The sequence below is a fragment of the Perca fluviatilis genome, chromosome 11 (genome assembly GCF_010015445.1).
Source record: "Perca fluviatilis chromosome 11, GENO_Pfluv_1.0, whole genome shotgun sequence".
Taxonomy (NCBI): Eukaryota; Metazoa; Chordata; class Actinopteri; order Perciformes; family Percidae; genus Perca; species Perca fluviatilis.
The window spans coordinates 21,796,415-21,822,173 of NC_053122.1; the positions used below are offsets into that span (position 1 = coordinate 21,796,415).

The window sequence follows — 25,759 nt, forward strand, 5'->3', positions numbered from 1 at the left end:
TATATGTTTTGGTGGTCTTCCCTCCACAGCAACACTTTTATCGCTTACTTTTTTGTTTATTTGACCACTTTTAAGACCAGTGGTGGAAAGCAAATATGCCCAAGTACTGGACATCTGGAAGGTAATTCTAGCTATTTTTTCTTTTTTTTTTAAAACTTTTTTTTCAAAAAAAAAAAACGACTTTATTTTTTTTTTTTTTTTTTTTTTTTTTTTTTTTTTTTTTTTTTTTTTTTTTTCCTACATTAAAGGTTACAAATAAAACATGTTTTAAAAACATATTTAAAAACTAATGGCTGGGATCACACCAGCCATTACACCAAATTGGGGCAGTAAAGGGGGAGCCCTTCCCCAGTACCTCACCCCTATTTCCCACGCCCTTGCTCGGACCACACCTAGCTTCAAACTCAACCTTCATTTTGATCTAAACTACACGCCTGTAAAGTTTCGTGACTGCATCTTGCACGGTCGTGATGTTATCGCTCTGACAAAATCTGGCTGCAGACAGACAAAAAACAATACCAGTGTCACTTTGCGGCTACCCAACAGTATAACAATGTTACAATGAGCTGCACCTAGACCAACTACAAGTACTGCGTATGTGTTAATGCATCAGTAATATTAATCTATTATAATATACTGTAACACATTCAGCATAACGAGTACTTTTGAGTACATTTTGCTGATAATAAGTGTGTACTTTTACGTTGTACACTTTAGTGTTGCTACTTTTACTTAAGTAAATGATCTGAATATTTATTAAAACAGCTGTTTGAGACAGACATTTATAGTGCTCGTGACAAATTAAACTTCATCCCAAACACCCAGAGCCTTCAGTATGTAAACAACTCTGAACCATTCATACTATCGTAGTAAAAAGTGGGTGGCATGAGCAACACGCCCCTCTCTCCTCAAATGAGAAGTTAACGGACATCACGTGACCCCCGTTTTGACATTACTGGCTCGTGATAGGGCGGTACTTGTGACGTCAGCAGAGAAACGATACAAAACACTGCGCGAAAGTACAGCTGCCTCAGAGAAGTGTAAAGTGTTGTCAGTGACGGGGCGCTAACAATCAACACCCAGGGTTAATATCCAGAGATTTTTTTATGTATTTATTTTTTTAAAGGAGAAAGGTGCGTGCGCAGAGCGAGAGTAAGAGAGAGCTGTAGGGTTGTTGTGCTGTCACATCTGTGGGTTACATTTTAACACGTTTAAATCCTTCCTAAACCACGTGGGTTCATGTGTGACATATATAGCCTGGACTCTCACTGCGTGTCTCCACGATGCAACATGAGTTGGGCGATGGAGCCTGCTAACTTCTACGAGAGTACCAAGTTGGGCGTCCCGCAGCAGGGGATCTGCAAGCCGGGCAGCAGGAGCGACGGTGCTGGCGAGGACGGCTCCATGGTGGAGCTGAGCACCGCCCCTGCCATGTACGACGACGAGAGTGCCATCGACTTCAGTCAGTACATCGAGTCCATGACAGCCGTGCCAAACCTGGAGCTGTGCAACGACGAGCTCTTCCTCGACCTGTTCAACACTGTGAAGCAGGAGAAGGCGGATTTCTACAACATGCAGAGCCCCGTGCAGCCCTGCAGCATGCAGCAGCTGTCAGCCACATACGCAGAGAGAAAGGTTGAGAGCGGGCTGGAGAAAGGGGCGTTTGGGGCGTTTAGTGCGCCTATCAAGCAGGAGTCCGACTGGAGTGACAGCGACGGGTCCTCATCCCTGCCTTCCCAGATCGAGAGCTGCGCCCAGACCTCGGTCAGCCTCCCTACAGGGCAGCCAACTCCCCCCACCACCCCGGAGCCTGTGTCCAATGTCAGCTCGGCCAAATCCTCCCCGCGGAAGATCGGGAGAGAGAAGGGGAAGAAGGTGGACAAGTACAGCACGGAGTACCGACAGAGGCGAGAGAGGAATAACGTTGCAGTGAGGAAAAGCAGGGACAAAGCTAAGAGGCGCAACTTAGATATGCAGCAGAAGCTGCTTGAACTGAGCTCTGAAAACGACAGGCTTCATAAAACTGTCGAGCAGCTAACCAGAGAGCTCTCCGGGCTCAGAGATTTTTTCAAGCAGATGCCTAGCTCTTCCTTTGCGGGCTCCACGAGTGCAGAGAGACGGTGACACTCATTTTATGAACTGAGCTTTTAGGAGACATACCTCAACAGACATTTCGTTTTTACCATCTGTACCAGATGTATTTTAAGCTTACCATAATGGCACTGGAAAATATGATGTTGCTGCCATATTTGTGGGATTTCTCTCTGTATTAAATTATTTTACCACTGCATTTACATGATGTTATACCTGATATGGTACATGTTTTTATAATTCCAAACTTTGTATAAGAGCCAGAGCATGATCTTTTATAGTTTGTATGAATCCTTGAAAACATTTTTGTTTATGGAATCTATAATAAAATTGCTGAAAGGTGCAGAAATATCCTGGTCTGTGAGTAGTCTTTGCATATAATATACATTGAGGGAGCAGCTGGAGTGTGTTCTCAGAATAAGTGAGTGCAACAGGAAATAGAAAGTAAAGTCAGCAAAAATACAACTTTTATTGACTTGTCAGTAATCTTAAATAAAGTAGAGGAGTTGGGAAAAGTTTTTAGACCACTTAAATGTATTTACAGCCAAAAGTCCCAGTTTATAAACGACGTGGGCTGCTTTGACAGATTGCATGCCACTGGTCTACCCTTGGGCTGTCAACTCCTGGTCCACAGGATCACATATCATTAACACAAACAAGACCTTGTCTTCTTACAACCCGTTCACTTCAGTACAGCCTCAAGCTGTCAGGGAGGCCTTCAGGGGGGCTGAACTAGCTCAGACCAAGGCCTAGTGTGCAGATCCTTGGAGCCAACTGAAGCCTGTGGATTGATATCATTAGCTAGCCTACTTGCTCTGACAGCCTCAGAGGCAGATTTCTTCCAGGCCGATCCAGAGGGCAGGTTTCCTGGTGACGACTCGGACATAAGCGGCGAGGGGGCCCACCTCTTTTCCCAGGACATTCTCCACATCGTAACCTGGGAACTAAAACACACTTTTTTTTTTACTACTTGTTCAGACCATTTTAGGCAACTAATCTTTTTGTAAAACATCCTCCACTACCTGCACATGAAAAAAAAATATATTTATAGTTCTTATATCTGCTGATGTTGCAAGAATATTGCAGTGCACTTAAGGCCCTGACCTTTGCACTCTTCACATTGGTCATATCAGCAGTATTTCTGTTGATCTAAGAATTTATTCTCCACTCACGAGTTCCCCTGGTAAAGAGCATGAATGCATACAATGCAAATAATACTGTATTTGCAAGATTAGGAACAGCTCCGCCACCTGCAGGTTATCAAGAAAATTAATTACATTCAAAAACTGCACGCCAACTTAAAAAGAGAAGCACTTTATACAGGAGGTGGGTGAAAGATTACATCACTATTTTGGCGGCAAATTACTTTAACTGCATCAGTGACCAACATGACTCAGCGATTTTTCTTTTTCAGTACAGAACAGGTATTATCACCCAAACATGAACTTTTGACAATGCTTTCAGGACATATTTACAAAAGATCAATGCACTGAGCAGTTCAGCCCAGAGTTATGCAACAGTTTGTACAAGCAAACCTACCTCATTACCCTCCAGCGCTGCAGTGTTTATGATGGACATGATCGTCTTTTGCTGCAGCTGCCAGGAGATGTGAAAGAATGTGGAACCATTAACTCTTTTTAAGTATCGCCTTAATGTTGTAAATGAAGAACAAAAAGCTGCACAACATACTGTGCTCGCTGGTGAGTAACAGACTCATAGAAGGGGCTGAAATATTGGTTGACTGATAAGAACGCTGATAATTTTATCAGTTTGGCTTAGTTTCTGATTACAAAGTCACAGCAGGTTTTACATAATAAACATGCTTTGTCATGCAGATGTACATTCAGTGAAGAGTTCTATTTGTTCAGCCTTTTAATGTGCAGGGATGTCCGTGGGAGGATTCAATGTTTGTCCAAAGGTTTGAACTCAGCCTGCCCACTCTGATCACTACAGCACCCTCCCACCCTGCTGCTCTTCGTACCGTTCTGATATTAAATTTGTTTGATATGTATTCGCTTTCTTGCCAAGAATAAGAGGAGAAGATCAATACTACTTTCATGACCAAGAGGGGTATTGAGCTTCTTATCTAACTCGGAAATAAAATGCATAAGCACATTTCCCAAAATATTGAACTATTCCTTTAAATACATGTGAAATAATACTTGATCAGCCCTAAAGCATTTTAACGACTGAAGCCTGATTCATTCAGTGGACATCAAAATATTGGTATTGAAATGCATACTTTAACCCAATAGCACTGTTCTCACCTTAACCTTCAAAGTGCAATTACTTAATGAAGAAGTTAGGAGCACTTCCAGTTGAATCCTTGTGTCCGGCTTGTCCACCACCGACTTACAAGAAACACAGTGGAAGTTCTGACTGTGCAAAGGAAACAAAATAAAGTTACGATTTGCCATGGTTTTTGTTTGCATGAACATAAAGCAATTTTGATTAAACTTACGGTCTTTCAGCCAACATCTCTAAGTTGTCACTTCCACAGTGGTTGCAGGCAGGCCAGGAATAAGCTGTGTTCTCATCCACACCAACTATCATCCCTGCAGTCAGAAATGAAAGTGTTAAAATGTAATTAACACACAAAATCCCATCCATGCACAGTGCACCTTTCATCTTAGCTTTAGTTTACTTTTATTAACTTATTTTTATTATGACTTTTTATTAAAATTTCAAGCGATTTTCAACTGGTGGATGCCAAAAGGAAAAGTATTGACACCTAGAAGAAACACTGATAAATGATCTACGCATTGGTTTCAAAGTGTGTGTATGTTTGTGACAGGGTGTAAGAGATAAACACATCCCTTTCATTTTTATCTGAGATTGTGGTGATAAACTCAGCAGAGTGCTCTCTGCCTAAACAGCATCTCACTTAACAACCAGAGTTGCTGCCTCACAAACACAAACAGAGCCTTAAATAAGATACTGAATTTAGCACTGATAAATCACTCTTGTACATTCCGGTCTGAGCCTTTTTCCACTGGTAATTTCCAGAAGATAGTATTTGTGCACGAATGCTAAAGATAATAAGTTTGTTTTTTTTAGCCACCTGACCAAACATGTACTGCCAAAACCAAGAGGGTTCACAGTTTGATCTTTGCCCTCAACTGTGACATCAAACCGACAGATGCAGATTATTATCTGATTTAGGCCGCTTTTCTTTCTGCACCACATTACCATAAGTGGAAAAAGTCAAAGAAAGCAAAGCAATATGTCACAACAAGGACTTTTAAATGATACTCTAAGAAAACAAGGTTCATAAAAAAAAGCAAAGCAGTTCTTCTGTATTGTAATTAAGCTGCAAAAAATGACAAAATGACATGGGAATTGACATGAATCCAACAAAATTGCATGTGTTGTTCATAAAGTCCCAAACAATGACAGCCTGAGGACACTGAATAACAAACAGCAGAAAGTGATGCCTTGAAGCCACACCAAGGCCTCTTGCAGAGCTCTAAATCATGAAAAAACAAGTGGTTTTCTTCCCCTGAGAAGAAAAACACATCTTGTTCTGCAGGAATCACTTGCAAAGAGGCGAGTTACATAAAAACCACAGGACTCAGTGAAAAGGGGGAAAGTGACCTGAGAGAGAGCAGATGGAGTTGGGTGTGATCTCAGGACTCAGGGAATCCAGTCTCACAGGTTGGGGCAGGGTCTTTGCCTGAGGCTCAGACAGTGACTCTGGTCTGGCTGACGACTTGAGATTGCCCTCAGGCTCCACAGAGCACATCTCAACAACTGACTGCTCCACACACAGGAGAACACCTAGATTTAGAAATTTGAAAACTATTATTACAAGGGAAATATGCATCAAACTAGAGTACTGATTGTGTTCATGCCCAAACCAGCAGACTGGTTAGGGTGCAATGGTGGAAGAAGCTCCCTCTGGAACCACAGAAGGTTTTATAACCACCCCCCACACCCACACCCACCCACACACATTAGTATTCCCAAAGACCTGTAAACAGACTTTAAAGTGTAAACGTTGTGGAGTTACCCCTTGAAGTAAAGGTACAGAGATATAATCAAAAATTGTACTTAAATAGTACTCGTGCTACAGTAAAATGGCTCCTGTGGTTGATATATATATATATATATATATATATATATATATATATATATATATATATATATATATATATATATATATATATATTTTACACACACACATACCCGTTAGTTATATATATATAGCTAACGGGTGTAGTATTTGTTTCCAGACAGGAGAACATAGCAGAGCTTCCCGAACTTTTGACTCAATCGACACAGATTACTGTGTCAGCCAGGGCAGAACAGAGCCCCGGGGAAGAAGAGGCCGAGGAGTGACAGCTGGAGGCAGAGGCAGAGCGAGGGGCAGATAAATGTCCCGAACACAGCCAAAGAAAAGAGAAAATAAAGGCAGAGGGCAGGGTCTCTGCAGATACACCACCACACACTTCTAGTAGGTCATAAGTGATGATTGAGAGGGGATTCTTTTTGTAGGAGTCTATATGTTGTTTTTTTCAGGAAAGTCCTACTCATTGTGCCTTTAAAGCGCCCATATTATGCTCATTTTCAGGTTCATAACTGTATTTTAAGGTTGTACCAGAATAGGTTTACATGGTTTAATTTTCAAAAAACACCATATTTTTGTTGTACTGCACAGCTCTCTCTCACTGCTGCAGATCCTCTTTTCACCTGGTTTCTGTTTTAGCTACAGAGTGAGACCTCTTTTCTTCTTCTTCTTCTGTACTATCTTTGATTGCACTCGCACATGCGCAGTAGCTCAGATGTAGATCATGTCAGCTAGCTAATCTCTAGAGACAATAAAAGAAAGGCTGTTTCTCCAACTACGGTCAGTTACAAGGCAGGATTAGCTGGGAGACTTCTAAATGAGGGCGCACATGTAAGTAGTTCTTTTGTAGATTATGGTGAACTTGTGTGTGTTGTAGCAGTGCTTTGCTATTGAGAACGAGGTAGCATGCTAGCGTTAGCATTAGCATGCTAACGCTACGAGCTAACGGTTGTGGTTAGCCAGCTCGTTTCGGATTGTGACGTCACAATCCGGGCCGATTTTGAACAGCTCACCCGGAGACTGAAGGCAGGACACATTCAGAAACCTTATCTCACTCAAAACAGCAAGGATGGATTTTTTTCAAAGTTTGTATGTGTGTAGAAGCACCAGAGACCAAATCCCAGAACAAGTGTTTTTTTCATAATATGGGCACTTTAAGTAGAATTTTAAATGCATTGTTTCAAATTTTACATTTTTGTATTACCGTATTTTCCGGACTATAAGTCACACTTTTTTTCCTACTTTGGCTGGTCCTGCGTACTTGAAATTAATGTATTGTTCTAAAGTTATTCAGAAAAAAAAAAAAACTGTTGTTCTGTGTGCTATTGTGTAGTTGACAGATGAAAAAATATATATATTCTAAATAAATGCGACTTGTATGTTTTTTTTCCTCTTCATGACACATTTTTTGAGTGATGCGACTTATACTCCGGAGCGACTTACAGTCCAGAAAATACTGTAAGTATTTCTTCCACCACTGGAAGTAACTAGTAACTATAGCTGTCAGATAAAGGTTGGTGGAGTAAAAAGTACAATATTTTCCTCTGAAATGTATTAAAGTAGTAGTATATGGAAATACTAATATACCTCAGAGGTATACTTGATTAAATGCGCTTAGTGACTTTCCAACTATTGTTAGGGTGACATGTGCACACAGTCCTGTAAGATAAAACACCCCACGACATAGTGGCTGAATGGCATGTCAGGTCAGGTCACAACAAAGCTCTACCATGTTCTCTGATGGCATCTCTGAATGACACGCGACAGGCAGCGGGGGAATTTAGTGCTTCGAGGACCGAGGAAGTGAGCACACAGGAAGTGCTCACACAAAGGGCCACCGTTCGCCTGCATGGCCTCTCGAGCTGCTCCTCCTGAAGACTGGGGTCTGTCAGCACCAACCAAACCTCACCCTGTCCTACATCACTGCTCTGAAATGGAAAGACAAAGGCAGAGAAGAACAGACAGAGAATTACTTAGAAACAGAATGACCTAGAAAGAAAAAGCGTAAATGGAAACATTACATAACAAAAGCTTACAAAGCACAAACTAGATACAAATTGTTATTTCTGTCCAAAAACCACCTGAAAACAACTTTGACAAGATTATTCATTCAACAAGCTACACACAATGCTGGTGCAACAACATGAAAACATTTTTTTTTTTTTTTTAAAGTCTGTGTCCCAGTGGTGTGAGGCAAAGTCTCGCACTTTGTTCTGAGCTGCTATCTCTTCTTGCTCAAAGTTTAAAGGTTTCACCAATCAATGGTGACACACACACACACGAACGCTGCTCTCTACGTCAGAGCTCAATCTTATCAGTTTGTTGGCTCAAATGATCTGATGACTGAGGAGCTCTAGAAGACAGTGTTAATCATCTTCTTGGGGAGTCAAATTTAATCAGCATTTTTCAGGAATAAGAACAAAAAATTACCTGCATTATTCTCTTGTATAGAACAGTGGCAACAAAACTGAAGCAGCAGGTTTTAAGCTCACTCTGAAATAAAAAAAAAAAAAGTTTGAGATCGACCTGCTTAAGATAAGGTATCACAATCTGCAACAAATTTTGAAAAATGTTCTGTATGTGCGTGAGAAACCGCTCACCTGCAGTATGTCTCGCAAGTTTTGTTTTGTGGGAGGAAGGTAAAGCGGGGAAACGATCTGCTCCTGAGTGGGTTCAACTGAGCTCTCTTGACCAGACAGCAGGTAGCAGAAACTCGGAGCTGGACCTGCAGGTTTACCTTCCTATAAAAAACACAAGACCTACAGTATGAAAAGCATCACCATGTTTAAGAAAATATGTTGATTTCTAAATTTGAATCCAATAGGCTTTTTTCTTTTTCTTCAGCTTCAAAGACATGACATACTTTTGTACGTTAGCCCTGAAAGCTCAATGCACTGCAACTAAATAAAACACATACAGATACACATACATTTTCTTATGCTGACTATGTGTTGTCAGCTTGGTGAAATTGTCAATTTGCTCGTTTCATTTCTTTGCACGTGTTGGCAAGTGGGTGAAAACGTTTTCTTAATGTGATTGTCTTTTGTCGGTTTCTTAGGCTCTTAGGGCCTCTCTTTGGAGATGTAAATGTTTGTTTTATTGCAAAAAAGGTCAACAATGATTTTATTATTTTAAGGGCCCATATTTTAAAAGGTCATAGTGCTAGATAAATACTGTGACAGTATCAAAACGCTCAATCCACAGAGAAATGCTCACAGCCTGGATTCAGAAACCGTGTCTTTAAACGAGCTGATGTACTTTACTGTACTTTATAACTATACTTTATATATTAGTATAGAAAGTGCCAGTACAGTTATTCCCCAGCTGAAATGACAGAGACAGAAGTGCAGAGACATACCCAGAAATGCAGACTGTGCTTTTTCGAGAGGGGGGCTTAAAGAGACAGGCACTAAAACAGAGCATTTCAGACAGAGGAATACGAGTATATTCAAACAGACTGTATGAGAAAAATATTGCGTTTTTTAACATTAAAGCATGTAAAGATGTTCTAGTAGAAACCCAAAATACAAGTATGAACCTAAACCTGAGCATAATATGGGACCTTTAAGGAAAATATTTGTTTGAATATATCTTCTAAATTGTGATGATTGGCTGCTTTTCTTTGTCTTGTTAGATAGTAAACTGATGTCTTCAGGGTCTGGGGTTTTGGTTGGACAAAACAAGCAATTTGTCTTCAGCAAATTGGGATGGGCATTTTATAGACCAAACTATTACTCAATCAGGAAAATAGTCAGCAGATGAATTATTAATTAAAACAAGCATTGGTTGCGGCATCAATTCCTATTATAAAAATGAGAATACATTCCCAAACCAAGCCTTAGCTTTGCGAGGATGCATGATTCCTGCTTTGGTAAGAACTTACACTGGACATACTAGGTGTGTTTCCATGGTCTTTAAGAGGCATCACTGGGGGCCACAGACTGTCTATCAAGCTGAAAAGCCTGGTGTTCCTGAGAGTGAAAAAAGGAGAAAATAAAATAAAAAGAGTAAGGAGAGGGGTACTGAAAAGGGGGGGATGGAGGAGAAACTAGTGAATAAGGGAAGATAGAGAGCTTTCACAGCCAGTTTCACTTCCACTGAAACATAAATCTGTTAAGACAGAGTTTGTTTTAAAGAATTAGCAGCAGAGCATGCTTGGGCTGGCAGAGCACATACACCCAAAAACAGTTTTTACAAGCAGGTTTTGAGATACTGAAGGGTGGGAAAACTGTTCACACCCTATGTAAATCCCAATACCATTGTGATGCAAAAATAACAAGGTTTAGAAAAACAATTACAAGTGATTTTAACGGCCACATTTAAAATGCTCGATTGGTGACGTTTGTCTTCTTTCACCACATTCTGAATCTCAGTAATGACAGATTGGAATTAGATCACACTTAATGCGCTTCTGTGATGTTTCATTTACGTCAAATTAATACTGGAAGGGTACAAAAATTAAAAGGGGACAAAAAAAAAATATCAAGTAGCAACTCCCAACAGGGCATGTCAATCTCTTGATTCATTGTCTCTTTTCTCAGAAGTAAATGTTGAGTTAAGGGTGGCTGGTCAATGTTGCGTGCGTGTGCGTGTGTGTGTGTGTGCGCGCATGTGGGTGCGCATGTGTAGTCATATCAGCCAGCAGTTAATAACCTGTTAGTCAGCCTGTAATCACAGGGTTTCTTTGTGTGAAACTGGTTCTGCAGCCCATTCAAGTCCTATGAGGCCAGCTCGAGGAGGAGTAACGACAAACTAACAGGACACATTCAACTCACTTTGATTTGGATGCTAAGATCTTAAGCAAACGTTAAAGTACTTTTTTTTTTTACCTTTCCCTTGAGAATAGCTTCCTTACTTAAGGACACACTACTCGCATGGGTGCAAGGGTGGCCTCTGATTGTTTAGAAACCACACACCCCTCAAAGACTAAGATTGTTAAAGAAATAGACTTTTATTTTGGAATTACGCTTATTTTGCCGAGAATTAGATGAGATGATTAATACCACTCTCAGACATGAAGAGTGGGATCAATTCTCTGCAAATAAGCGTACTCCCCAAAATGTCTATTCATTAATTATGATATGCTTGGAAAGGGGGGGGATAAATAACGGTTTTATCCCAACAAGGCCCACGTGCTTGTTTCACTTGAGCTAGCAAGATGGCCCATGTGCGAGCAGTGTAGATAGCCCATTCATCACAGTTGGAGAAGAGAAAACCTCCAAAGACATTATCGGCTGCGGAGGCATTGAAAACACCGAGGATGTAAACATACACCCAGCCAGTCTCTAAATGTTCCCATGTCAGTTCTTCTAACTGCTTCTAATCTGGGATCCTCACTATGGAAACTCACAAGGGACACAGAGTGTGCACCTCGGTATCACTTTACATGTAAACACAGTTGCACTGCCAACAGGACAGCATAATCAGGTTAATATGAGCTGCAAATTTGCTGTGGTTTAAAATACTGGAGATTCCCACATTAGACACTTAAGCAAATTTGTGATGGTTTAGCTTGAGGTACAGTGCCTCTATAGCACAAGGACCTGAGGCATTTAGCCATGGTTGTTGTTGCAAAAATCCATATCATAGATTGGTATTGAAGACTGACAGAAGTTTACCCATGGCTCAGGCTGAACTTCAGGTGAAAAGCTACCCAGGCTTGGAGGAATGGAACAGTGTGTGGGTCTCACCTTTCTCGAGTGACCCGCTGCACCACTTTAATGCCTCTCAGCAAGCAGGTCCTCCCCTGCCACATGCGGCAGTACTGCTGGAGGTCGTCCTTGTAGGGCAGGAGGTCGAGTTGGACCACGCTGAACATCCCGTAACTATCCTGGACAAGCACACAGAGCCTGGGCAAAAAAAAACAAAAAGACACAATCAGACTGGTTTGATACACCGATTTTAATCTCAATACTTCTCAATTGTGTTAAAAGTGCCCTGTGCTGTAAACAAATTAAAGATGCTGTTTACATGCAGTGTCTTTTACCAAAATGCACTGTGTGTGTTGTTAACATCCATGTTTTCTTGCTAGCAGTCTCCTTCTTCACTGTGTTTTCTGGTATATTGCTACGTTTCCTTGCAACTGTTCATCAGCCAAAGAGTATGAAACAAGCAGCAGATTTGTTGTCTTACGTCATGTTCTCTGATGGCATCTCTGAATGACATGCGACAGGCAGCAGGGGAATTTAGTGCTTCGAGGACCGAGGAAGTGAGCACACAGGATCTTGCTTTACAATCTTACGTTGTCAAACATTTGTCAGTTCTTGAAGATAAACAAAGTTGTCCCTTTTAACTTTTTAGCTAACACGAACCTCCTAAAAGTTCTCAAAATTATTGAAATTTAAACGTCGAGAGTATCATAGCAACTAACCAAACTAGAACAAACTAGTAAGTGGAACTTGAGTTGAGATTTTGAGTTTTGGGACTTGATCCATTATTTTTTCTTCGGGAATTTGGAGTATTTTGTGTGCAAAGTACATTTCTGTTTCCTTTGGCTGTTGCTTTTGTCCCGTTTCACCTGTACGCTACTGGGGTTGGAATGAATGAATGAATGAATGAATGAATAATACATAAATGGCTCAAGTATAAGTATTTGCATTGGAAATACTATTGTAATAATCAGATTTTCCAATTAGATTTTTTAAATCTGATAATTTGATCCTTCTTTGTTTGTTTCTTTCGAAAATACACAGTTAAGCCTTAGTACTGACATTTGGAAGTGTAATGTTGGTGACTGGTTTGACAGGCTGCTGCTGCTGCTGACAGAAAAGACCTTTGGCCCACAGAGTTGTGAGGCAGTGAGCTGCTGTGTATCAAGTCCAGACACAGCCCTGTACCAGCCCTGAGAGTAAACAGTAGAGTTCATATCCCCTGGTTAGACGAGCAACGGCCGGGGGAAGAAGAAGAGGAGGAGGAGGAAGAAGAAAAAAACAAGATAGAGGGAGGACTGTCAGCATGCCCATCGTGCATGTGCATACATGCAAACATCCCAGACATTGGGAAAGTTTTTAGAATGTTTTTAACCACCTGAGGCCTATAAATGTATTCTGTTGGTAAACATGGGGTCTGTCCGGGTGTTTTTAGAGACCTGGAAATAGATATCTCAATAACATTCCTGACATGACTTCTGGTGGTGTAGGCCCATGTTTTCTCTAAGATTATTCTCAGTTGTTTGCTTTATTCACAATCAAAAACCAGACCTTTAGTACATGTTGTTAAAAGACGGAATGCTGAACATAGAAATGAGACAAATTATGTTTTCTGTAGGTTTTATGCTTATGGCACTGTACACACAATTACATAAGTAAAGTACAGAACACAACCCTATTTACACAGATGGTCTATATCACTTTAATGACTTATTGACACATTGCCAAGCCAGACAAGAAAATACCTGAACACTTTCACATTCTTTCAAAACACAAAAATATGTACTACTGTTGGAGTGCAAAATAGGCTACTGACCTACGATGAACCCGGTCATAAAAATGTAACCAATAGGCTACAACTAACAATAACTTTCATTATTAACTGATCTGTCTTGTATTTTATTGTTTAGTCTATAAAACATAAAAATAAGTAAAAAATGCTTATCTGCATAAACATTTTCAAATTGCTTCACCAACCAACAGTCCAAAACATAAAATTTAGAGTGGTGCAAAACAGAGAAAAGCAGCAAATCTTCACATTTGGTGCTTTCGTGAGTTTATTGTTTATTAAAAGGATCTCCATTAGCTGATGCCGCAGCAGTCAGCTACTTCCTGGGGTCCACACTAGACACACAAAACATACCCATTACATCATAGACATTCCATTAAATTTTAATATTTACAGCAGCAGACTGTGTTTGTTGGATCGACTCAAAATCCCCAGTTCAACAGTGTGGCTCATTGATGCGTTTGTAATCATTTTTGGACAACAATGGATGAATGTTTAGAATTATTGGTGCATAGAGGAAAAAGATCTTCAATAAATAAATAAAACGCATGTTACATACTGTGTTCTGTACCCAATTATTGAGTGAAACCAGGAGTTTATATAAATTACTCTCCATCAATTACCATATATAAATTACTCTCCATCAATTACCATTTTATAAAATTGTACCAGGCTAAATCCATTAATAAATCAATATGACTACAATCTATACATACTTTCACTTTTAGTACGGTTTGTCTGAACTTGCAAACAACTTCATATTAAAACTGAAAGAAATGGGTGATGAGACTCTTGGTGGTAGCAGCATAAATAACAACCCCCCCCATTCAGTCCCTCCTTTTAACCGTTCACAGCCTGACTGCCTCAAACAGAGACCCCTCACTCCCAAAAAAAAGTCACAGGCCATTTTCAGGAATTTGTTTTTGTGAGCGATCACAGAATTCTCAGCAACTTAGGTTTTCTTCCAGGAACTATGATCCACTGAGTCTGTGCAACACACACGCGCTCCTTCTCTCTCTCTCTCTCTCTCTCTCACACACACACACACACACACACACACACACACACACACACACACGCACACACACACACACACACACTCTCACTCTCACACACTCACTCTCACACACACACACACACACACACACACACACACACACACACACACACTCACACAACACCCTTCTCTCACACACACACCTCTCTCACACACACAACACTCCTCTCACACACACAAAACAACAACACACACACACACACACACACACACACACACACACACACACACACACACACACACACACACACACACACACACACACACACACACACACCAGCAGAGAGGCCTCATTGGTGGGGGACGGACAGGCGGGATTCCTTCCTAGGAGTTGTCCACCAATCAGTGCAGGCAGAGTGATCAACACGGTTGTAACAGGATCCTTGCAGCACATTGTGTTCCTTCTCCACAGAGAAAAAAAAACAACAAAAACTAGCCCATCCTCACTTCCTGCAACAGTTAATCTTCTTGTTTATTCTATTCTGAATTTACGGGAACTTAACATCTTCTTCAGGCATAAATATACTGGCCTCCCTCCCTTGTGTGTTATAACATTGAGGCTAAACAACAAAAGGATCAAATAAGCATGCTGACCAGGGGAGTGAGTCATAGAGGCTGGGGACATAACATGAGAGGTACAAACTGTCTTTATACAGAGTAGGGCAAGTGGGCTGCAAAGTAAACTATTCTGGCCACGGTAGAGCAAGCATGCATCCTGGTACTATAAGCAACACAATGTACCAAGAAGTTGATATTTAAACCAGAACCTCTAATAAAGAGGCATACAAGTAAAAGTGTACCTTACGTATTTTAGAAAAACCTTGAGGGTTATAATCAAAATAAAACGTAGGACTTATGATTGGAAATATTGTCTTTTAAATACTTTTTTTCTGTAACAACATCGTTGTGACAGAACATAGTTTAAAATTTGTCACAATAAACAGGCGGGGTCACCCACATATTTTGAACTCAGGCCCTTGTGATCATCTCCTAACCTCCATCTTTTTACTACCAACCGAGCCTGTTGAATCTGGTTGAGTTAGAGAGAACAGGGAGGGGGGGGGAGGGGCAGAAGTGTTTCCGGTCAGAGGGCGGCGTTTGTTTACCAGCCAGCAGAAGCAGCATGGCAGGAGCAAGTGTCATATTACGACCCTCATTTAGTTTAGCCTGTCAGCTGACCGGGGCTCTCCCTTCACCACAGAGTGCCCCTCGGGCTGCTTCTCAGAGGAACCAACGTTTTTCCTCGTCTTTTATTACTCAGCAATGAACTATAACAACAAGCCTGGGGAGGGCCAGGCAACTAAAGGTCATGATCACTGGATTTGCTTCAAATAGAACATTCACGGATTCATTAACTACAACAAGACCACTCAAGTAAAAGTTATTTCAATAACACAAGAAGCTTTGAAGAGCTCGCAATGCAAGTCTTTTAACAAGATAACTATAACTGGATAGAAATATGCACTAATAAAATAAGAATGGACATTTTTAAAGATGGAAAAATCTATATTTTGTATCAACGATGGAAAAAATAACTACATGTGATATGATTGGTCACACATAGGATAATGCAGAGGATCAAGACCCGACTCGGCACTGTTTTAGCATCTTTTAGAGATGCACCGATTGATCGGCTGATGACCTGAATTGGCTGATTTTCATGTGATTGGCCATGACCGGCGACCAGCCGGTCAGTCTGACATATGCTGATTTTATGCCGGTCAAATCATGAATGTATAAAGAGAACTGGATACAGTGTTCAGCGCGAAGCCCTGTTTATTCCAATGAGAGCGCTTATGTTTGTGTTGTCGTAGCAACCGATAGCAACATGCGCGTTCATGAGCTTCTCTCTCGTGTCTCTTACAAGTATAGTTCGTTCTCGTAATACATCCACGGCATACGTGGCGAACTCACGAACTCGCCGTTTCATTGTCTAAAATATTCACTAACGTTAAACATTGTGTTTTCGTTGTTCCTGATCGTTTACATGCTTATTTAAATAAACGTGGATCTATTTAGACAACCAAGGAGATGTAATCATTATGTCATGCTACTAGCTAGATACTAGCTAGCGCTAGCTACTAAGGTTAGCCTGCAGTCATTGACATCAACAGTCAACAACAATGTTCATTATAACACTTCACTTTGGCATGTATTAATACAATGTAGTAATGCTTATCAAAATAAACGATGGGATGTTTTGAGAGAACCAAGGCAATGTAATCACTATGTCTGTAGTAACGTTATCTAGGCATATGGCTATGTACAGTGTTACCGTTCTTAATACATCCATGCTAGCTACCACTGATGTTAGCTACTAGCCGATAGCCCTGGCAGTTTGTGAAACGCTAATGACGTTACATCCACGTTACAGGCTTTACAGCATACGTACATCCCTCGGATGTATCATAAGATAATACCATGGATTATCTATTATAGTATTAATAGAACACATGGTAAATTACAACTATTAGCTATATCCATTATTACAGCTACAGGACCTCTGAAGAACCGTCATATGAGCATGCGCAGTGCAGGGAGACATGGGCGGGCGCAGTCCCGCGGGTCTGCTTGCATTCATTATGTGCGTTCGTCATGCCTAGTTTAATAACTCTGGATTTGTCTACTACCTGTTTTCATACAGAAGTTTAGTTTGCTAAATATATCAATTTTTTTTAGTTGGATACTGGATGTGAAAAGAAGGAAATGGTTCTTCCATAACATTGCACTTTAGATGTGTATAGTTCTATTTTATAGCGATCGATTATCTGTTAAAAAAATGTGCTATGCTCTATGCAAAATGTAAAATGTTCTACTAAAGGAAATATAGAAAATAAATATTTGTGTGTGCTGTAAAGTGGTTAGAAAAAATGAAATCGCAATCGGCTAAAATCGGTATCGGCAGGTCAAACTCAATGAAAAATAGGAATTGGCCTAAAAAAAAATGTTATTCAGTGCATCTCTAGCGTCTTTAAGCTCGTTGTTTTTGGTTTTACAGCCCACAACCTCTCACTGCTCTCATCAGCATTGTTTCCAGTCACAACAAGCAGCTGTTTTCAGCTAAAGGGTCTGATAAACCTGCTTTGCGCTACAGCCAAACCCAAAACGACAAACAGACAAAGTTAGCGACTAACTGGCGAACATTGTGGTGCATTCAACAGCTAAAGAGCTAGATATTTCCTTCAGGAGTTGGTGGAGACAAAAACAGAGCTAAAAGAGAGTGACTATTGGACTTACTTTCACCAGGTAGCCAAAACAAAACTCAAAATGAATACAAATGTTGCTCCGTGTCTTTTTCTTGATTAACCACTTTGTCAATAACATGTCAGAAACATTTTGAAAAATGCCCACTACAATTTCCCACAGCTCAAGGTGTTCAAAGGTCTTGTTGTGTCCGACCAACAGTCAAACTTCGAAGATATTCAGTTAACCATCATGTGTGACAAAGAAAAGCTTAAAGGGGTGATAGAATGATTATATAGGGTATTTTACACTGTTCCTTAAGGTCTCCTAATAGGGTATGTAACATTGGTTGGGCTGAAAATTGCCCGAATGCTATTTTATTAGGCCCTTAACTACCCTGTGAATATGGCTCTATTTGGAACAAGAGCTTTTCTTCCAAATATGGTATGCTCATTAATATTCTGAATGAGCTACGTGCTGATTGGTTTGAGCAAACTACATAGAAACACATGGGAGACTCTCATATTTCAGACACTGCAAAGTTATACATTGTTTATTGGGCTATTCCATTACAAAATTCACTTCTGAAACTTTTTTATGCAAGAAATCAACTATGTAAAGCTCAAATATGGGCCGCTTTACGAAAATGGATGGCTAATTGCAAATTTTGTCCGACTGTGTGTCGGAGTTAAGCGCCGGTGCTGCCTGTGTAGCTGCCTCGCCGCCCGGCCTGCCTTCCTTCACAGACCCCGGCCTGCTGTGAGGTACTTGGAGCTCCGTCGACTTGCAGCCCACAGCACTCCATACCCGCACAAAGTCACCGTCTCTTGGGCTAATGACAACCAAATGCCCCCCCCGCCCGCAGAGCTCCGGGCCTGCAACTCCCCTCTTCCTGCTAGCTAAATGCCCGGTGTATGTGAGTGAGAGCACGGTCAGCAAGCTTGTTACGCCAGCAATCTCTTACCGCAGGTTTCAGTTAATCTTTTAATGTGTGTAATTATAATGTGTTGAGTTATTTAAACAAACGATTGGGGGGAAATAAACGCCGCTGTCCGCGAGTCCCATTGATAGAGCCTGCGGCTGGATGTAGATTTGTAGCTACAAATCACGGATAGTTAGCTTCATTTTCGGAGTCATTCCGAGTATATTTACAGTTTGAATTTCGTCACGCCACGTATACAACATCTAACTAAATATCTTATAAAGCTAACAACGGTGTCCGATTTCAAATTAATGAATATTTGTGAAGAGTAGGGCTTCCGTTAGCTGCAACTGTCCCTTCAATCCTAGCTACTTGTGTAGCTACAAATCACGGATAGTTAGCTTCATTTTTGGTCGGAATTCGAGTATATTTACAGTTTGAATTTCGTCACGCCACGTATACAACATCTAGCTAAATATCTTGTAAAGCTAACAACGGTGTCCGATTTCAAGTTAATGAATATTTGTGAATTTCAGAGGAATTCTAAGAGGAGGCTAGCTAGCTCTCATTGATAGAGCTACATCCAGCCGCAGGCTCTATCAATGAGACTCGTGGACAAGCGGCGTTTATTTCCCCAATCGTTTGTTTAAATAACTCAACACATTATAATTACACACATTAAAAGATTAACTGAAACCTGCGGTATGAGATTGCTGGCGTAACAAGCTCGCTGACCGCGCTCTCACTCACATACACCGGGCATTTAGCTAGCAGGAAGAGGGGAGTTGCAGGCCCTGGAGCTCTGTCAGGGCAGGGGCATTTGGTTGTCATTAGCCCAAGAGACGGTGACTTTGCGCGGTTATGGAGTGCTGTGGGCTGCCAGTCGTGACGGAGCTCCAAGTACCTCACAGCAGGCCGGGGGCGAGGCAGCTACACAGGCAGCACCGGCGCTTAACTCAGACACACAGTCGGACAAAATTTGCAATTAGCCATCCATTTTCGTAAAGCGGCCCATATTTGAGCTTTACATAGTTGATTTCTCGCATAAAAAAGTTTCAGAAGTGAATTTTGTAATGGAATAGCAGAGATCTGCGTGACCTAGCTAGATTCCGAAGACTACCTGATCTCAGGTCAGTTTTATAGCCTATGTAAATGTGGAGCATGACCGTTTCTCTTAATACACCCAAGGGCTGACAAAGGTTCCGGTTTTGGGAGGTTGACGTCAACTTCCAGCTTTGTTGAGATTCGCCCGTTTTCAGCGGCAGTTTCAAAATATCAGATTTTTATAGTAAAGGGGTGTCAATGGGATTTTGAGCTTCTATGTATGTCCTATTTACCCACCGAACTGTCGTTATTCAACTATGACAGGGTAAAATCAGTTTTGCATTCTATCACCCCTTTAAAATCTTCACATTTCAGAGGCTGGAACCAGCATTTCTTTTCATTTTTCTTATAAAAAGGCTTTAATGATTATTAAATTATCAAAATAAGTCGGAATTAATTGTCTGAAAATCAATTAATTGTTTCAAGCTCTATGAGTAAAGTTTTTTCAATGAACATTAATAAAATGTGTAGGATTCAACTTCCGATAAACCAGTAAAAACAAATCTTGCCCCATTCCACGCAACTGTACAATTTCTCTAATGCTGAGACTGAGAGGCATGCCATTTTTACGCCCATATACAATATAGTTGCCGTTTCCTTTAGAGCATTAAGGTAATAAAAGCTGTTGCAAACCTGTTCCACCCAGTGGAGTAGGTGTGGGCACCAATTCAACTCTGGCTTGCTGGTGCACGATATTCTGAAAACATGCTTCCTTTCCCGAGAATTGGCCAGAATCGCTCACAGAGGGGCTGGATTCAATTAGAAAACTGTTGGGGCCCTTGGCAAACAAAGACAAGAGGGGAAAGAGAAGGAGGGGGGGGGGGGGGGGGCGGCTGGTGGGAGAGGAGAGGACGACCCACAACAAAAACAATGGGCCCAAAAAAAAAAAAAAAAAAAAAAAAAAGAGAAAGGGTTTCTTCCTTCCTTTTAAAAAAAAAAATATATAAAAAAGGGGAAAAAAAAAAAAAAAAAAAAAAAAAAAAGGGTGCCCTCCCCCCTTCCGGGGGAAAAAAAAAAAAAGCCACACCCCCCCCACTACCAAACACTCCAACAACAACCCCGTGTTGCCGTTTTGGTGGGGGGGGGGAGGGGGAAGAAGAGGAGGGGAAAAGGGGGGGGTGGGGAGGGAGAGAGGGGGAGAAAAGGCTCTGGGCCCCCCCCCCCCCCCCCCCCCCCCCACCCCCCCCCCCCCCCCCCCCCCCCCCCCCCCCAAAGACAGCCGGGGGCCTTTTTTCGCTTCCGGCCCCCCCAATACTACACAGCACAGCGGCCACCCCAAAAAAAAAAAAAAAAAAAAAAATAAAAGAAAAATTAAAAAAAATAAAGGTATATTAGTAAAACAACAACATGTATTAACAATAAAAAAATAAGTAATTGGGAAAAAAAAAAAAATTAAGTTGGAAGAAAAAAAGAAAATTAAATAATAAATATAAAAACCCCCTTCTCCCCTTAAATAAAAGTAACCCCACCCACTTAAATAAAAAAGAGGGGCTCTCTTGGATGGGGGGGTGGTGGGTGAAAAAGAGTATAATTTGTAAGAGGAACACATAGTATTGGAAAAGAATAAATAATTTTTGTTTATTTTTTTAATTTTTTTTATTAATAAATAAATATATAATATAAAAATAATAAAAAAAAATAACAACACACCCCTTCTACTATTGACAATTAGATACACAACACCACAACCACTTCCACTTTATCCTAAACACAACACACACCCACCTTAATACGTTTACCCCCCAACATTAAAACAGCATGGGTGTGGCCCCACCCCACCCCCTCCTACAAAGAATTCCAACAACACCCTTCTTAAAAGGGGTGTAGAAAGCCTGTTTTAATAATTTTTTTTATATTCCAAACCAAAAAATAAATAAACATACAAAAAAACAACAAACAAAAAAACCCACCAACAAACAAACACACACAAAAAACAAACACAAAACCCACCCCCTTCAAACACAATAAAACCCCCCCCCTTATTGTTATTTCTTTTTTTCTCATTAAAAAAATAATAACCCTCCCCCATATATAATATATATATTCTCCCCTTTTTTTTATATTTTTTTTAAAAAAATTATTTAATTAATTACACATATATAAAAAATAAACAAACCCCAACCCCACACCATAATACCCCCAACATATTACACCTTCCCCCCTTCCCCCCTATAGTGACTGAATGTGCACTGAAAGTGAGTGACAGAATTTAAGAGGCATTACCATGGTTTACAAAGGTGTGTTTGATGTCTCACACAGCATGGACTACTATACTAAATACAGTACATTTTGAATTGGGAATGAAATCTAAGGCACATTATTCTAATGATATCAATGCATACGCACGTGTTTGGCATTGATCCCCTCTGTGGTCCTGCATTCCTCCAGTAGTCCAAATATCTTGCACAAAGAATACGGATGGCACCTTTTTGCTGAGAGCAGGCCTCTAGGCATGGACATGTTGGCTGGTTTGGTAGCAGAGTAGACTTTCTGGCTGAAGTGTGTGTTCAGAATAATGTCACAGCTGAAACCCTCTATGGAAAGACTTTGCCTGCAAAGAGATAAAGTTCATTAGTTTTAGATTTGGGGTACAGCAGTAGTTTCAGTGCTGTTGTTACATTCTACACCTTGACTCTGCACTTTCTTACTGAGTTTGGGACCCTGAATTTACCATGAAATTTAACATATTTAAGGTGTTGGGCAATAATACACAGTTTGAGGTTGTGATTCCGTTGATAACAGATGCAAAGACTCAGTTTTTACAGTACATTCAATGGAGTAGATTATTGCACAAACGCAGGGGGCTGAGAGCTCGAGACTTTTGAATGTCAAACTAAGATAAGGTACCAAACACCTCCACAGGTCTCTTTACTAGGTACCACCCAGCGCAGAGTACAACTTCAAAAACGTTAACCTCTTCCGAGACAAGTGAAAATACACAACGGATGCATTTGTCCTTTTTTACTGAGGTAAAAGATACATTTTACATGTAAGGGCTACACCTTAAAAGGCTAAAACTTTCAGCTCTGCACAGCTTGATTAAATCGCTTTCCAAATGTGACATCATGTGTGGAAAAACACTGGCTGAGAGTTCGCTAATTAAAAAATAAATAAATCAATTGCAAAGACAGTGTGTGACCTGAAGTGCGCCCCGTGTTTCATTTGACCCATTTTGACCCATTACCAGCTCATATTCTACTCATCTGCATGTGCAAAGAAGGAGATGCTGAACTTCTCTCCATACAATTTAAGAAAAACATTTCCGGTGAAGTGTTTTCTAGGTAAATGACACACCTGAGCGGTACCAAGCCTGAGAATAAAACAACTTGAATGACAGCCAGATAATTATACGGCCCATTGTTTGTGGTAAGTTTGAGTGATGACTCAATTCCATCCATATGTGACAAGGATAACAGTGTCTGGAACCTTCCCAACATGTCAGAGCTAGCCTAGTTGAACCAGAGAAATAAAAAATAAAAACACACACACACACACACACACACACACACACACACACACACACACACACACACACACACACACACACACACACACACACACACACACACACACACACACACACACACACACACACACACACACACACACACACACACACACACACACACAAAGAAACCATTTGTTAGGATATACATGGAAAACAGGAAGGGAAGAGAATATAATTCAGAAAACAAATCATCATATACCCTCAGTTGACCATTTTAGGTAGACCAAGCTAAAACTAAATGCAGTCGATGCGATCTTTGCGAAGGCTATTAAATTCTGTTTCTGTCTTTATTTAGGTGTTATGGTTATTGTAGGGGCGGTAGTTTGTCATTCTGTTGAATTGTATTCCATTAGACAGAGAGGTTTCTCATATTTAGTCCATCCTCATTGATATAAACGAGTCAGTGTAAATGCAGTGTCCTTTCACGAATCAAAGCGGAGCATGCTTCATAATAATTAGAAACAATTATGGTTATACTGTATATTCACAAGATAAATATTTCAATAGATATTAAAACTTCCCAGTACATAAAGTAGAGAGAGGGTGGACACAATTAAAACGCCTGATAGAGTTAAATCAACAACTAAATAAAGTTTTAAAATGATAATGTAGTCTTTACAAAGTATTTGTTGCAGGTTTTTGTCCTTGACTGCCTTTAAGTATACGCACATGTTCATGGCACTGTTTAATCCATCTTCACTATATGCAGTCAAGCAAGACTAATACAATGTCATGCATTTGCCACATCCAGTACATACTGTATGCTTTACCATGCTTGTGCAGATACTTGGACAACTCATCCATTAGTCACTTAACTGAAAATGATACCGCAGGTATTCTGACATTCAATCATTTTAGTCATATCAAGTGAACATACCTAACGTCTGTTGGTTACACTTCTAAAATCTGCTTGCCTTTCTATGAATCGTATGGTAAAAGAGATACGGACTCCTAGTCAGAGTAGGCGTGCACAATGATATTCAACATTTTAGACTAAATGTTTACTTGAAAATGGTAATACATAATACAAATGATCAATATGTGCAGTGCTAGCTAGATATCCATAAAAACACCCCCAAACAGAGTGGCTGGATTTTATTTTACAATGGAAAAAGTTTTTTTTTTTTTTTTTTATTCAGTGGACAGTAACATTACTTTACATTAAGTATATTTAATCAAGTACCGTACTTTAGTACCATTTTGGAGTACCTGTACTAAGTATTTCTATTCTATGCCACTTAATCCTAATACTGCACTACATTTCTGAGGGAAATATTGCACATTTTACTCATGTATTTGAGAATATAGTTGACAACAGTTGTCAAAGTTATTAGCTACTTTTCAGATTAATACCAACCTAAAACTTACGATCAGTTTATAATATACGATGCAATGTTATGCATTAAATTACCTAGCAGGATGTAAATCAGTTATAATGAGTGCCATTTCAACCAACTTTAACAGTAAAGTACTCTTTACACATCTTTACACCTGCACCACAACAAATTCCTTGTACACATGTAGTACGTGACACTGCATGAGTATTTGTACTTTTGATGAAACACTTATCATTCCATCATCTGAGCAGAGATTAGTTTTTCAGTGACATTCATACTGTAATGTTAGGAGAGCGGAACGTACAGTTCACGGGAACAGGTACAGCACCCGCCCAGGAAGTGTGATACTTTTGTGAACAGGTGAGTGGGCAGAGGTCATCATCAGACAGGTATCCGGGTGAAGGAGTGGCCCCGGCTGCTGCCGTCACAGCCCGTAAATGAACAATCCCTGCAGGTATTTCCGCTCAGGCCTCGGCCCACTCACAACAAGGCGTGGGAGGTGGGAGGAGCGAATATACTCACTGCAGGAATTGTGGAGGAGTTTAACCCCTTATGAGTGCCACGCAGGAAACTGATAAGAGGAATTTTATCAGATGCACGGATGCTCTAAATTCCAGGTTTTTCCCATATCAGCCTGTCCAGTCCAGTTGGAGAATATTCAACATGTCATCAGCATTTCCTGGTTATGACTGTTTTGTTATGATTTAGGGACTGATTTTTCAGTTAAATGAAAGTAATTTACATAATCAAAATAATAATATAATAATAAATAATTCTTTGAAAGAGTAAACTGGAGTGTTTGGTGGGGGCTCTATTTGATCTTGTGACTTCAGGAATAGAATACAACAGGGAAGGAGAGGTGCTAAAGCCAGAGATCCTTTCAAACCACCATGTGTTTTCAATTTCAGCTCTTTGGCTCCAACCACTCTGCTCCCAAATGCTCCAGAAAATAATCCTGCGTTTTTTTCCCCCGGCTTGCTGGAAATGACCTAACTACTGCCAGGAAGAGGAATGTGAAGCATTCCCTGGAGCTGTTCGTGACGTCAGAGCGCTG

At 40.5% G+C, this 25,759-nt stretch overlaps 2 protein-coding genes across 2 annotated transcripts in view; one reads left to right on the plus strand and one right to left on the minus strand.

The window, feature by feature from the left end:
- Positions 1 to 1,023: 1,023 nt before the first annotated feature.
- Positions 1,024 to 2,440, plus strand: cebpd (CCAAT enhancer binding protein delta). The gene has a single exon (XM_039815194.1). It carries the CDS (start codon positions 1,240 to 1,242, stop codon positions 2,122 to 2,124), a length of 885 nt encoding a protein of 294 aa, XP_039671128.1. The 5' UTR covers positions 1,024 to 1,239; the 3' UTR covers positions 2,125 to 2,440.
- Positions 2,441 to 2,541: 101 nt separating this feature from the next.
- Positions 2,542 to 25,759, minus strand: part of spidr (scaffold protein involved in DNA repair) — a 34,660-nt gene continuing 11,442 nt past the window's right edge. The window contains exons 9-21 of the mRNA XM_039816222.1: positions 22,203 to 22,411; positions 12,868 to 13,027; positions 11,848 to 12,006; positions 10,041 to 10,128; positions 8,758 to 8,898; positions 8,588 to 8,650; positions 7,887 to 8,085; positions 5,686 to 5,868; positions 4,553 to 4,646; positions 4,359 to 4,470; positions 3,631 to 3,687; positions 3,264 to 3,341; positions 2,542 to 3,035 (exon numbers count right to left, since the gene is read on the minus strand). Of these exons, the coding sequence (XP_039672156.1) occupies positions 2,916 to 3,035; positions 3,264 to 3,341; positions 3,631 to 3,687; positions 4,359 to 4,470; positions 4,553 to 4,646; positions 5,686 to 5,868; positions 7,887 to 8,085; positions 8,588 to 8,650; positions 8,758 to 8,898; positions 10,041 to 10,128; positions 11,848 to 12,006; positions 12,868 to 13,027; positions 22,203 to 22,411 (1,663 nt within the window). The 3' untranslated portion in view covers positions 2,542 to 2,915. The remainder of the gene's footprint in view (positions 3,036 to 3,263; positions 3,342 to 3,630; positions 3,688 to 4,358; positions 4,471 to 4,552; positions 4,647 to 5,685; positions 5,869 to 7,886; positions 8,086 to 8,587; positions 8,651 to 8,757; positions 8,899 to 10,040; positions 10,129 to 11,847; positions 12,007 to 12,867; positions 13,028 to 22,202; positions 22,412 to 25,759) is intronic.

Bases quoted from the DNA above. Each gene is read 5' to 3' on its own strand.
- cebpd (XM_039815194.1), top strand. From the start codon at position 1,240: ATGTGTGACATATATAGCCTGGACTCTCACTGCGTGTCTCCACGATGC.